We start from the raw sequence: 14,427 nt of genomic DNA on the forward strand, positions 1-14,427 counted from the left end.
TTCCATTTATATAACATTCTTGACATGACAAAATTATAAAAATGGATGACAGATTATTTACCAGGGGTTAGGAAAGGGGGTGGTGGGAATGAAAGGTAGATTTGTCTATTTTACTATAAAAGGGCAACAGGAGGAGTTCTCATGATGATGGAACTTTGCTGTATCTGGACTGTATCAATGTCAATATCTTAGCTGTGATATTGTACTGTAGCTTTATAAGATAGTACAACTAGAGAAACTGGGTAAAGGATATACAGGACTTCTCTGTATTGTTTCTTAAAACTGCATGTGAACCTACAATTATCTCAAATAAAAATGTTTAATTTTAAAAATATAAGTAAAACATCAGGAGATGGTGGTGTGGTGGTGTCACTGAGACCGAGGAAAATAAGTGTACTACCAATGTTTACTGAATGTAACAATAGGTTATTGGTGGTGGCTTTTGCCACCATTTTATTAGAGTAGTGAGAATAGAAGCCTGATTGGTATGGACTAAAGAATAAATGGGAGGTAAGAAGGAAGATAGAGACCGGGCGTGGTGGCTCACGCCTGTAATCCCAGCACTTTGGGAGGCCGAGGTGGGCGAATCACTTGAGCTCAAGAGTTCAATACCAGCCTGGTCAACATGGCAAAACCCCATCTCTACAAAAAATACAGAAAAAGTTAGCTGGGCATGGAAGCATGTGCCTGTAGCCCAAGCTACTTAGGAGGCTGAGGGAGGAGGATGGCATGAGCCCAGGAGGCAGGGGTTGCATTGAATCACAGTTGTGCCACTGCACTCCAGCCTGGGTGACACAGATGAGACCCTGTCTCAAAAAAAAAAAAAAAAAAAAAAAAAAAAAAGAAGGAAGATACAGAATAGAATAGACTCTTCTTTCAATGAGCTTGGCAAAAAGAGCAATATAGTAATTGTTACAGGGTGGTGATGGATCAAGGAATTGTTTCTAAGATGGGAGACACTTGATCATGAGAATATCCTGAAGTAAGTAAACTAGTAGAGAAGGAGAGATTTAAAAATCAAGCAAGAGAACTGAGATAATAGTGTAAGCAAGGTTTTAGGGTTGGGGATAATGGAGAAGGAAAGCGGAGGAGAGACAGAGCAAGGGAAAAGAAACTAGAATAGGAACTTCTACACTGAAGGAGTGCTATATAATAAGAAGTAGTGCTATGCAATATGAAGTGAGAGTTAGTGAAGCCAAAAAGACCTTTGTAGGTGTAGGGGCAAGGAGCTGAAGTTAGCCTCAATCTCCTTCATGAAGTAGGAGTCTGAGCCATTGTATGGGGTGTGGTGAGGGTAGAGTGAAAGGGGCTGTTGTTTGAGAGGAGTGATGAAAAAACTTGGAGTACAGATAGAAGGAAAATTGGAGAAAGAGATGACCTGGGGTGTGTGAAAGGATTGCAGGTGGCCAGAAGGGCCAGCTGAGGTTGGAAATTCTTGGTGTGCTGCTCCTTTCTCCCACAGTGGTTATTATGGAATCGGAGAAAGCATTTGTTTGGAAAGACCCAAAACTGGGACTAAATAGGGCAGATGTGGCATTTGGAGGGCAAGGGGATGATGAGGCAGTTAATACTAAATCAATATGCCCCAAATTTTGACTGGACAGGGAAAATAGTGAAGAGAAAAGGAAGGTTTTGGGCACTGGACCCCTCAGGGAAGCCAAAGAGCAAATGGCATGGACCCAGCCTTCATTAGGAGATTTGGGCCTCAGTGGGATATTGGAGTTGAAGCCACGCCCAGTGATGCCAAGTGACTGGGAGTGGTTAAGGTACTAAGAAGTTAAAGGTCAGAGAGGTGTGAGGCCAGGGTATATGGGGTAAGTCTTCCATGTGTAGATTGTTGGCGGCACCCAGAATAAGGACAGGACTTGGAGTGTCAGGAAGCCTATGAGCTGGGTCCTTACAGTGTGGAGAACAGCAAGGATAATGCCCACATCTACAACCACTCTCAGGCCCAGTCCCTGGGGCTGGTTAGGAATTGGCACTGGGAAAAAAATGTAAGATTAGGAGAAAACCTGGTTTCAGGGAAGGCCAAAGAGTGAAGGCAATGTTTTCAAATAATCTACTTTCTTCTTTGTTATCTGGTTGGTTTGTTTTGAAGCTGAATGATGAAAGCACACGTAAACTTTTCACAGGACACATTTTACTTTTTTGACCCCGTAAAGTCCTGGAAATGCAGTCAGAAGGTCTGTCTGAATCTTACTCCCAGATCTCTGACCTTTCCCAAGTCTGAGCCCTAGTGTGACTATTCATATAACAAGAAGCTTGGAATGGGTGAGCTCCTACATTTTCTTCTGCCTCTGATATCTGTAAGCCCCAGGTATAACTGCTAGAATCTGCCTGAAATATCAGTTATTGTCTAATAGCCTGTCCTTTCTGGAGAGAAAGGACCTGTAAGGAAGAAACCTGAAACTTGCTTGTTGAAAGTCCAAACCCCAATATAAAAAAATTGCTGCAGACATCACAATGCATCTTTGAGTCTGAGGCAAAATCCCAAGATGAATGGGCCAGTATAATCTAGTGTTTAAACAATCCAACTTTAAAGACTGGCTGTTTTTCCACTAACCAACTGTGTAATTTGGGCAGGTTATTTAACCTCTCTGTACCTCATTTTCTTCGAGAATACATTGAAGATGACGGTAGCATATATTTCATAGTGTTATTGTGAATATTAAATTAAATGATGAACGTAAAGTTTTTAACAGTGTCAGACACTTTGGAAGACCTTGACATGTGTTAACTATCATGATTATTATTATTTACAGAATGTATTAGTGTAGGAGGGGACAATGCTACAAGTCTTCAGTCTGTAAAGCTCTATGCAAGGAAATATCCTAAAGCAAAATGTGTAAAAGTAAATAACACAAACCATTCCACTTTCTAAGGCCCTGTATCTAACATGGAAAATTTCCAAGTATGTCATGAAGCCATAAGTTTTCAAGAAAAGTTGAAAGTCTTATCAATCAGACAGCAGTGTGTTCTTCCTCTGACCCTTGGAAGTCATATGTCTACCGATGTTTCTAGGATTTTATTTTTCACTGATTCAGGGGGAATTTCTCAGTTGAAAATACCTAGTGGTCTCCTCATTTATTTCACTCCCTTCCCCCTTATAGGCTCTCCTCTTAAGCTTCCTTTGCTTCCCCTACTTCTCCTTCATCTCCCCTTAACCTTTTCTACTTTAATATTAATACTTCCACTCCCTTTATTCCATTATAGCCCTTCCCCATTATTCTATTTTACTTCCCCTTATTCCACCTCACCCCCCATTTATTCCACATCAGCCCCTCCCCTTTATTCCATATCATCCCCTCCCCTTTATTCCACCTCACTCCACCCCCTCATTCCATGTCACCCCCTTCCCTTTATCCCATGTCATTCCCTCTCTATTCCATGTCTCCCCCTCCCACTTATTCTACTCTATTCCCTCCCCTTTACCCCAAATCCCCCTATTCCCTTTTTCCCACTTCACTCCCTCCTCTTTATTACACATCACTCCACCCCCTCATTTCATGTCACCCCCTTCCCTTTATCCCATGTCATCTTTTTCTCTTTATTCTACATCACCCTTTCCTCTTTATTTCTGTTCACCTCTCCTTTACCCCTTCAGCTCTCTACTCAGAGCTTCCCAACTCACCCCTCAAATTAAAAGAAAAAAAAACACAGTAAGCCATGAATATGCTGCTGTCACAATACAGATGTTTATTAATGATTAAATGCCAGAGAGGTTTTAACAATCACAAATCTTTGAGCTCAGCAGTTGTTACCCATTATATGATCAATTTCTATCCCTCAATACAATACATTCTTCATTCTATGGACCTTAGCAGTTGTTACCCATAATATCAGCTGTAATTTTGGATGTCATACATAACCCATATCTGTGTGTTACCAGAGCATGTCCTGCAATTTTGTATTGTCCTGTATAAAGGAATTACAGAGACGATAGTTAAGAACATTTATAATCAGGTGACTTTAGCTACTTGGAACTATGTGTCCTTACCTAACTAGCTATTTTGCTGACAACAGGGTGTGAACATCAATTGTCTTTAACGCAGATCCAGGTAATAAAATCTAATTTTTCCTCTAACTTTGGATGCCAGAAACACTAATTAGATCTACACTTGAGGTTTCTCTGTTGGGGTGACCTGAGCAAAACTGCACAGAATTTTGGGACAGGCCGTTTGGCAAGTCATTGGTCTGAATAATTTGGAGGGGGAAATCCTAAGGCAGTGGAATTGCTGCAGGGACACGGCTATGCATTGGTGTGACATGATTTCGCATGAATTTTTTGTTAGTTGTCAGTAGGCTGACCTAATGTTCTAGCATGCCTCTTGAGGGCCTTTCCAACTGAGCTCTTGGGAGGAGGGTAGGAAAGTCAGGGAAATCATGCAATCCCATTTGGGGAAGGGAAAGCACCTCAAGATTTGTGAGGTTCCCTGGGAAAGGTGTTTACCACAAATGTCACATCAATTAAAGGGAAGTCTGCAGAGAGAGAGAGAAAGCCAAGATCAGGGGTAAAAGAGAAAGGCAAGGTAGTACTGGGGAGCTTGGGCATGACACAGAAACAGCTCTGCTTTTACCAGCTGAAGAGACCAAGCATCCCCAGTGAAGGGTCGGGCAGTGTGTTTGGAATTCTCATCCTGACCCGAGCATCAGGTGGAACTCCCTCTTACCTTCAGATCTTTACCTTCAACTCTCTCCTTAATGTTTCCTGTGACATCCCAGATCTACCCCCACTCTTTTCCCCTGTCTGGCACCTTATAGAAGGAAAATCATCTAAGGAAAGAAGTAGCTGACGCCAGTTTTGGCCTCCTTCTCCCGGGGCACACGGAGCAATGGGCGGTCTTGTTCCAGAATGGGGGGGTTACCCGCTCCTTCCTCATCGTCATGGGAACGGGCAGTGCCGGAAGGCACAGCTGGCTCCTCAGAGGAACCTGGAAAATAGTAACAATGTTAACTCCTTATGTTTCTAGACCTTGTACTTTGCACATCACCCAAGGCACTAAGACCTAATTTTGAGTTTCAAATACAGTATGAGGCAAGAAGGTAGGACAGGAATGATTATCCACATTTGACATGTAAGAATACTATAACCTGACAGCAGAACACAGATCTCTGAATCTAGGACCACTGTGAGAACTGGGAAAAGAGCTGAGTTAGGAAAGAGAAAGAGTAAGACAGATACCCTGTGCTCAGAGGGAATGTATAATACTACCAAGGAGACGGGTAAGAGGGTGACCTCCTAATAACCTCCACCACCCTGCAAGTAACCTGACTAATTTTACCAAGCAAATAAGTAACAGAGCTAGAGCTGAAAGCTTACAGCACTGCATGGAAGAGAGAAAGCAGGTGTTGCTCTTCAACAGCTCTGGGGAGGACTTGTAGTCCATGACTTGGCTAGGCTGAGACTTGTTTTTAAGGACAGTGGTATCTACAGGGAATGCAACATCTGCATCTTTATGAAACTGAATTGCCTTTGGATTCTGAACCTCTTTAGAGTCTAAATCTTTGGGCATTGGGACTTCTTCCACATTCATGACTTCTTCAAGGTTGACAGCCAGGTCTTGTGGAGGGTCTGGAATTGTACTGAAAATGGAGACATCTTCAGTTTCTGGAGCCATAGTGGTAACTTCTTCTTCAAATGCATTGACTTGGTCTTTCTGATAATCTTGAACTTTGTTGCAAATCTGGGCATCCTTAGGTTTTGGAGCCACATGGAGAACTGAATCTTCTTCAAGACTGGGGCTTTCTTCAGAGTCTTGGTTTCCACCAACATCAGAGGCTTCTTCACGTCCCGGAATTTCTTCAATATCTGAGGCTTCTTCGTTGTTTGGGACTCCACTCACATCTGAGGATTCTTCATGGTCTTGCATTTCGTCAAAATCAGAGACATCTTCAGGGCCTGTGACTACTTGGAGAGCTGGGACCTCTTCAGGGCCTGCAATTTCATTGGTCTCTGGGGCTTCTTCACAGTCTGGAATTTCTTTGGTGTCTGAGGCTTCCTCATCATTTGGGATTCCATCAAAACCTGAGACCTCTCCAAGATTGGGATCTTCTTCAGAGTCTGTGAGTCCATTAACCTCTGGAGATTCTTCATGATTTTGGGATTTCACATCCACCAGGGGCTTCTTCAGGGCTTGGGACCACATGAAGAGCTGAGACTTCTTCAGAATCAAGGTCTTCTTCAGAGTCTGAAATCCCATTTACCTCTGGGGCTTCATAGTCTGGGATTTCTTCAGCATTTGAGGCTTCATCATTTGGAACTTCATCAACAGCTGGGACCTCTTCAAGACTGGGATCTTCTTCAGAATCTTGGATTTCATCATTATCTGAAGCATCTGCATGGTCTGGGATTTCATTGTTTGGGATTACATCAAGATAGGGAACTTCTGCAAGGTTAAGATTTTGGTGGTCTTCAAAATCTGGTCCTTCTTCTAAGTTATGGTTTGGGTTTTCTCCAGGGTTCAGGATTTCTTGCACACCTGGGGCTCCTTCAAGGTCTGGGACCATCTCAAAATATGGCATTTCTTCAAAGTCTGGGATCTCAATGAGTTCTGGAATTTCATAATCTGGTTCTAGAATATCTCCAAGGGAAGGATGATCATCAAAATTTAAAGTGTCATCATTATCATCATCATCATCTTCCTCACCAAGCTCTGGTATTCCTTCAAGATGTGGGCCCTGAATCTCAAAGTTATTTGTGATTTCTAGACCTTGAGCTTCCCCCAAAGACTACTCCTTGATTAAGATATTCAAATACTAGCTCTTCATCTTCCTCAGAGGACTCATCTTCCTCAAGGGGCTCACCTTCAGCAACGACCTAGCCTTCAAAAAGGGCCTGACCTTCAGCAAGGGACTGACCTTTGGCAAGGGTCTGACCTCCAGCAGGGAACTGACCTTCATCAAAAGGCTTGCTTTGAGCAAGGACAGCAGCCCGGGCTTCAGCAGAGGTTTCCACTGGATCAGAAAGTAGTGCATCCTCTTCCATCTTTATGCGTGCACTCCTGAATGGGAAGGATTTTGAAAAAGTCAATTTGTGTACTTGCATTACTTAATATAAAGATGGTCTGGAGTTGGAAAACCCCATAGTAGAAGGTGCTTCAGGCTAAGCATAAACAAACCCAAAAAATACTCACTGGATCTTCCTCAAGTTCCTGCGTCTGATAAAATCAAGCGCTTCCGGGCTGGACTTCCACACACGCTTAGCAACCTGCCTCTGAATATGGGGAGGCACCTGAGGGTAGAATTAGCAACATGAGCCATCATTACACAGCACCTTTTCATTTATACTCATCTCTTTCAGGTACCCAGTACTAAAGGTACCAAGGCCAGCTAATGTGGGAGGAATTTCTAGACTGGATGATTTTGTGGCTGCCTGTTTTGGCTACCCTTAAAGATTCAGGTACAACTGTGCCTTGCCTTGTGAACAGGAGAGGGATGTGTAAAACAAGTGCATCCAAAACTTGCACCTACCTGGAAGAGGACATCCCAGTTATCAATCATGGCACGGACCACATTGACAGAAGCAACATAGTGATCAATCCCCAGCTTTGTTTTCCTGGACTCTCTCTTGCCAAACTTTCCCTTTTTCAGGAGAGCAGACCCAAACACCAAGGCCAAGTTGGTGGAAGTCATACGGTTGCCTGGGACCTAGGTAAAGGAAAGCAGAAAGTGATTGACGCTGAGGTAGTATTGGGAGTTGTACAAATGAATATGTCTCTTTTTATTCTTGTTTCTCTCTCTCCTCTCCATCCACCCTCTTGCTGATATACTCCCACATATGTCCCATACTTCAGTTTTCACTACTCTTTCCCAGATCTTTTTACCAACTGTCCATCAATGCCAATTGAGTCCTCGCAGTTCTCCGTGATTTTATGCAGGGCCGTCAGCAGACGCTCCAGGGTATCACTGTGGCAGGGTGGCATCAGGTAGACCAGCAACTGCAGGGCAGAAAGCTGATCCTGGGGCTTTAAAGCTAGAGGAAGGAAAACAGGGACTGTCTCAGGGGGATGGTCCTGGCCACAGACTGATACCAAGGGAGGTGAGATTCTGCTTGAAACTTGCTGGCAGTTATGGAGAAAGTACCCAGGCATCTTGCCTTTGCTCATTTCCAAAGCATTTGAGCTCAGGAACTCTGAAAGCAAGAAGTGCTCCCATAAAAACCAGATCTCCTCTACAGAACCTGGTTTTTTTTTTTTTTTTTTTTTTGCCTGAGAGGGCACACACATCTTCAAGAAGCTCTAGAGAAATATCCAAGCAACAGACTCATAATGGAACATTTTGAAATACAAAGAAAGTAACCCAAATAAGTTTTTTTATTAATATTTTATTTTTAATTGACAAATAGTAAGTGTGTATATTCTGGAGAGGTTTTTTCATCTTCTTATGTTCATTCTGCCTTAGTTCTTCGAAGTCCTCCAGCCTGAGCTCTGTCCCTAGAATCCCTAGACCCCAATAATATTTCCTTTCCTTGCCCTACTAGGGAGGTCAGAAGACTCACTTGCTGTCAGGAGGAATGACATGTACAGATCATCTGGCAGCAGAGAATCCTTCATGTCACGGAAAAACTCCTTGAGGAGTGCAGCCACATCATGCACATCCTGATTGTCATCCAGCACTACATCCAGACCTTGATCAAATTCTTCACGGAGCTAGGAAAAGGAGAAGACATGGACTATCTGCCAGGCCCACCAGAGGCTCCATCTTGGTCATTCCTTCAACAGGTTCCAGGCTTCAGTGGAAGTAGCTGGCAATATGGTGGGCCTGGGGGCTGCAAAGAAGACCCTGCTCCTCCCCCCACCAGGTAGTCAGGTCTATGGGGGAACCCCACCTCCCTCTGCTCTTTCTTATTGGAGGAACAAACATGTGAACATAACCAATTTACCTGACGCACTCTCTGCACGGAGTATTCAAGGGTAAAAATCCCCACTGTGCTTAAGCCTGAAAGAAAAGACCAGGGGATGCTAAGCATCTCTGAATCCCTTTCCCATGGCATTTCCCTTCTTCCCCCCACTCCCACCCCCGCATCCCGACCTCCACTGGGTGTCAGGGGAATGTTATCCAAGCCCTTCATCCTCGACCTCCTTTCTCCCCCCATTTCTAGAACATCCCTCCTTTCCCTTTGCCTCCTTCCTTGATTTACTCATTTGCAGCTCCCTTACCATGTTTTTCAATGAATTGGCAGCAAGCCTCAACAACCTGGGGGATTTGTTTCGCAATCGGATTGAGGCTCATCTTCCTTTTGGATCCCAGAAGTCGTTGGCCAATTGGAAAGGAAACTTTTGAAAGCTGCAGGGTCTGCAGCAGCAGGGCCCCGTCTTCCAGCTCAGCCAGGCTATCCACAGACACCGCACCCTGTGGAGAAATCCAGATTATCTTAAAATGGGCAATAAAGAGAGTCAATTAGGACCTTCCTGAGTACTGTATGTATGACATTCAGAACAAGATACATTCCCTTTGTGGCAAGCCAAGGACAGCACTTCAACATATTGTGTTCAGCTCCCCCCTGCCTCTGAGGGCACAGGCCTTGACCCTCCGGCCTCACATTCCTGCATACCTCAGGAGAGGCCCCTGCCTGAAACCTGGAGGGTTTAACTCACTCGACGCCCACGGCGAGTGAACTCCCGGGGCAAGGTGGGCTCATTCCGCCTGCGACTGAAAAAGCGCCGGATGCGGCCAAACACCCTTTGCACCACGTTTCCCCGACGACGGCCCGCAGCCTGACCGGTGGCTTCTTCAACCTGCATCGCGGCTGTTAGTTCAAGATGTTTGCGGCGGGTAAACTCGTTCACCAGGACCTCTTCCAGGCGAATGCCAAATGTCTTGAGTGATACAGCTGAGGAGCCACGGAGAGAAAGAATGAGAAACGTCAAAGCCTCGCAGCGCTTAAATCCGGAGGAACTGCGGGGGCTGTAGCACTCCTCCCAGCAACCACTCGCAGCCAACCCCACCTCTCCAGACCCGCAGCGCCCCTCCCTGGGGAGCTAGCCAAAAAGACCCCGCAGTGGTTTGGCGAAAGGACTCAGCTCCACTCAACCACCCCGACGAGGCTCGAGGTCTCTGTCTTAAATTTTCCCTGGGGGTGACTACCTTGAGGCAAAGAGGGCGATTTCTTCGGGTTTATCTGTGTGGGGTGAGTCCACCAGAAAGGTCTGAGAGGACCGTGCCAAGCACCTACAGCTACTGCGCCATTTCCTGATATCACCCCCTGTGGGGTTTGGGAGCTGAAGAGAGTGTCTCCTGGGACGGTGGACGCCTCCCAGTCTCCAATAGCCAGGGCCACACTACACAGGAGGTTAGCACTCTATTTCTTTTCTAAAGAAAATACAAGAGCCCCCTCACCCCTCTGTTGTCCTCTCAGAATCAGAAACCACTTATCCAAGGTGTTCGGACGGTCAGTAGGCAAAGCTACGGGAAGAGAAAAAGACAAGATACACTTACAAATAGGACTTGATAAGTGACTAAAATATCTCAATGCACTGACCTGCAGCAGGGGGAGGGGGTGGCAAAGAGGCGAGCTCTGTCCAGCGGGCGAAAAGTAATTAGCTTTCTGTGAGCCTCAGTTTCCCCACCTAACAAGGCCAAGCCTATCTTACTTGTATCAGACTCCAAGAATTTAACCAAACCAGACAATCTAATGCGCCGCGTGCGCACCGCGCGTCTTGCTACGCACCCGTAGTCCCTCAATACAACACTTAAAACATAAATTCCGGGGCTCTGAAGCCCCCAGATCACACAACAGGAGAAGGGAGGGAGGGGCTCTCCTGCAGCGCCACCGCGGGTGAGGGTCGCCAAGTTACCGCGGGCGCGCTCGCACCAGGTTGCCGTCGGCTCCCTGCGCTGCGGTAGGAGAAGCGGCGACACCTGGCTGTCCCCGCATTCCGAATCTGGCATCAGTGACTGCCAGCGGGGGCTCCTAGCCCTTTGCTTCACTCAATTCAAGCTGCGTTCGCAGTGAGCGCCTAGCGAAGCTGCCACCCCCAGCACTTTCCAATACCTCTGGGGCGCGCCTGGGTCCGCGCTACCCGCCTGGGCTCCGCTGCCAAATCCGCGCGCGTACCCCTGAGATTCCCTGGTGCGCTCGAACCTCGTCCTGCGCCGCGTCCTGCTCGCTCCCCGGCAGCCAGCTGAGGTGGACAGCGCTAGCCGCGCACCTCCTGCCGCCGCCCCCGCGCCCGCACCGCCCTCCCGCTCACCGCCCGGCTAGGAGCGTCTCTCTCTCACACACTGTCTCGCTATCTCCCTCTACTCTCTGTCTCTCGATCGCGCTGTCTTTATCTCTCCCAGTTCTCTCCAGAGTGTCCCTCTGCGCTTCCGTCTCGCTCTGCCTTATTCTCGCACCGCACCTGGTGCGTCTGTCTCTTCACCGGCCCTCTGTCCACCTGTCTGTCCCTGATATCTGCCTTCTGTCTTACTGCCCCTCAACCCCCAGCCTTCGACCAAACTCAACTAATTTTTACCCCTTCCGCAATTCAACAAACAGCCTTCAACTCCGGCTTCTTCAGTTCCCCAGACGCCAGGAGAACTGACCAAGTCCGAGATCAGGCGTGAGCCCCTCCCTCCCTCCTAGACCCCTAATCCGCCCCGTCCTGCCCGGAGGGTCCACTCTCCCGAAGGCGAGGATGCCACACTCCGGGGTACAGCTTACCTCTGTCAGGTTTGAATTCGGAGAGGAAATGTCTGGCCACGAGTTCGTGGTAAGCAGTCTCTTGCAGCTTCAGACGCTCCAGCTCGGAGAGGCTGTGTATTGATACCATCTTCATCCTGCGGTCGGGGTTGTGTCCTGGGGCTCCTCCCAAGACACTCACTAAAAAAATGAAGGCGGACAACAACAGCAAAGGGGGCATGATTCTGGGGCACAGTGCCCTTGCTGCCTTCAGAAAAGGAACGCAGCCACCCATTCTGGAATCGGATGATTATCAAGGCTGCATCATCCAATTGTCACTGGACCTGGTGGAGAGAACTATGGGGGTGGGGGCAGAGGGGGAGGGAAAACTGGGAGGCGGCTTCACCCTCAAGCAGAGCAGCCTCTGGTTGCTTTTGCTAAAAAAGAAAAAAAAAATTCAACTTCAAAAAATCAGCCCTTAACAGATAGTCCAGGAAAAAGAAAACCTAATTAGAAAAAAAAAGTACGAAGAGAGAAAACATGAAGAAAAAAATAAAAGAGAAAAACATTTTTTAACAAAAGCACTTTGAAACAAAAATAAAAAAGTATTTTCCATTAATTAATCAATTAGAATGTTTTTAGAGGTTGTTTTTTTTTTTTCTTTCCCTGATGGTACTCGATGCTGTCCAGGTTGGATAAAAAGGGGACTTTCATCTAGGTTAGGAGAGCTGCAAATTCATACAAGTCTTCCAGAAAACAAACTGAACACGAGGGTCTAGAGCCAAAAATTGTCCCCAGGCCCTTTGACCTAGTAACTCCCCTTCTAGGAATCTATCCTAATAAAATCTTCCTACAGAGAGGGAAAAGCATATCCACATAAACCATAATAGTAACAAAAAAGGGAAAAAAAAGTTAGCCCAGCAATGATATTAGTTACATAAATTTTGTAATGGCCACAGTATGGAAAAATTATGCAATCATTAAAGTGACATTTACAAAGAGTTTTTAAACAACAAATACAAAACACAAAATTGTATTAATTTTGATTGCAACTATGTGAAGAAAAGCATGCATAAAAATAAGACTGAAGGAAACGCACCCAAATGCTAACAGCATTTGCATTAACTGGTGAGATTTTGTTTGCCTGTTGCCTTTTCTCTATTTACCAAACTTTGTACAACTTGATTATATTACTTTTTCATAAAAAAAATCATTTATACCAAAACCAACAAGCATCATTTCCAGACCATTTCTAGTGAGACTCCTTAAACAGAATTGGTGATCAAAGTGGAGTCTGTCTTAGCGTAATGGTAAAACCTATTTTATATGTGCCTTCTGCATGGTGCCCACTATCTTACACTACTTCCAGACTACAAAGCATCCCCCACGGGGTATGCCCCTGCACCTCACACAGCATCCTTTCCCGCACATTCTCTATTACTCATTTGTTCATTCATTCCTTCATTAAAGAAAAAAAAAAAAAAAAACACACCTGTATTAATTGCCCACTTTGTGCCAGGCACCAAAGATTCAAAGGATGAACAAGGTAATACTATTTCTTTTTTTAAAGATTTAACAGTGCAGTGAAGGAGATACACAGGTTAGCAACAATTTACAAAACCTTGTGATGTTAGACCTCCAAGATATAAACAAAGTATTGTGAGAGCTGAAAGGAGAAAACATCTAAGTTTGCCTGGAGACAGAGGAGGGGAGCGTCCGGAGAGAACAGCTTGTGCAAAGGAAAAGAGATGGGAGAGAGACTGTCATATTCTTGAAGCTGTATAAAGGGACTGGAAGGAGATAAATCTGGATGGGCAGGGATGAGATCATGGATGGCCCTAGGAGCCAGCTTAAAGAGTTGGACTTTTTCCTGAAGGCAATAGGGTTTTAGGCAGGGAGTGAAAGAGTCAGGGTTGCATCTTGGAAAAATCACAGAAAGCCATGAAAAAGCCTGTTTTGGGTAGACAGCTGGAAGTAGGTAGATGAGCTAAGAGGCAAGGGATATTGACACAAGTCAGTCTCACTAGGGCTGGAGTAGGGGATGAATCTCATGGATGGAACTGACAGGGCTTAGGGAACATCTTTAATTGCAATGGAAAGAAAACAATTTAGGATAGCTCCCAAGTTTATGGTTTGGGTAAATATGGCTGGTTCCTGATAGAGAAGATAATTCACGAGATGGGGAACTAAACCTTTTGCCAAGAAAGGAAGTAGTTACATACTACTTTAATGAATGTATCTTTCCCATGGAATCTACAATGACATTCTATATATGATTTGGGGGGTGGGGAGCTTAAATTTCAAAGATCATGCAATGCAGCTTTGGGAGAGAAAAGTTAAGTAAGGGTTTATCATGCAATAATCTAAATAGATGAGCTATCCTCTGTCCAAAAAACAAACAAACAAACAAATAAACCATACCTTGAATTTTGTCTCCAAAACTCTTTTGCCCACTTTCCCTAATAGCCAGGATCACAGATGTCAGAAATAGGTGCAGTAAGAGAAAAGATGAGGAGTTTTCCTATGGCTTTTGAACTAAGCCAAGAAGAAAACACCTAGCCTAGTTATTAAAGCTTCAACTGCAAAGCTCCATCCCCTGGACCCAAAGTGAACACCTAACCCCAACCACCAAACTGCAACTTGCAAAGTGACCATTTTAACCAAAGGCACATGCATTTAACCACAGTTCCAGACTAAGCCTCTAGCAATCCCCCATTCAAAATAGCAGGTCCAGAGCCTATTAATCTAGGGTCTCATTCTGAGACACACAGCCTAGCTGTGGCTTAATTTTTCTAACATTACTCCCCTCTTCCCTTTCCCCAATC

At 45.3% G+C, this 14,427-nt stretch overlaps 1 protein-coding gene across 4 annotated transcripts in view; it reads right to left on the reverse strand.

Annotated features, from left to right (window-relative positions):
- Positions 1-3,671: 3,671 nt before the first annotated feature.
- ARHGAP36 (Rho GTPase activating protein 36) overlaps positions 3,672-14,427 on the reverse strand; it is a 31,447-nt gene continuing 20,691 nt past the window's right edge. For 2 of the 4 annotated variants that reach the window (XM_007992701.3, XM_037989139.2), the window contains exons 2-12: positions 11,645-11,803; positions 10,339-10,404; positions 9,597-9,832; positions 9,159-9,351; positions 8,882-8,937; positions 8,498-8,648; positions 7,824-7,972; positions 7,471-7,647; positions 7,134-7,231; positions 6,895-7,001; positions 3,672-4,931 (exon numbers count right to left, since the gene is read on the reverse strand). In XM_007992701.3, coding sequence (XP_007990892.1) covers positions 4,774-4,931; positions 6,895-7,001; positions 7,134-7,231; positions 7,471-7,647; positions 7,824-7,972; positions 8,498-8,648; positions 8,882-8,937; positions 9,159-9,351; positions 9,597-9,832; positions 10,339-10,404; positions 11,645-11,803 — 1,550 coding nt within the window. In that variant the 3' untranslated portion in view covers positions 3,672-4,773. Of the gene's footprint in view, positions 4,932-6,894; positions 7,002-7,133; positions 7,232-7,470; positions 7,648-7,823; positions 7,973-8,497; positions 8,649-8,881; positions 8,938-9,158; positions 9,352-9,596; positions 9,833-10,338; positions 10,405-10,993; positions 11,121-11,644; positions 12,041-14,427 lie in introns of those variants that run through there. The other 2 variants (XM_007992699.3, XM_007992705.3) reach the window with 2 other exon arrangements.

Source organism: Chlorocebus sabaeus, chromosome X (assembly GCF_047675955.1).
Source record: "Chlorocebus sabaeus isolate Y175 chromosome X, mChlSab1.0.hap1, whole genome shotgun sequence".
In the NCBI taxonomy this organism is placed as follows: Eukaryota; Metazoa; Chordata; class Mammalia; order Primates; family Cercopithecidae; genus Chlorocebus; species Chlorocebus sabaeus.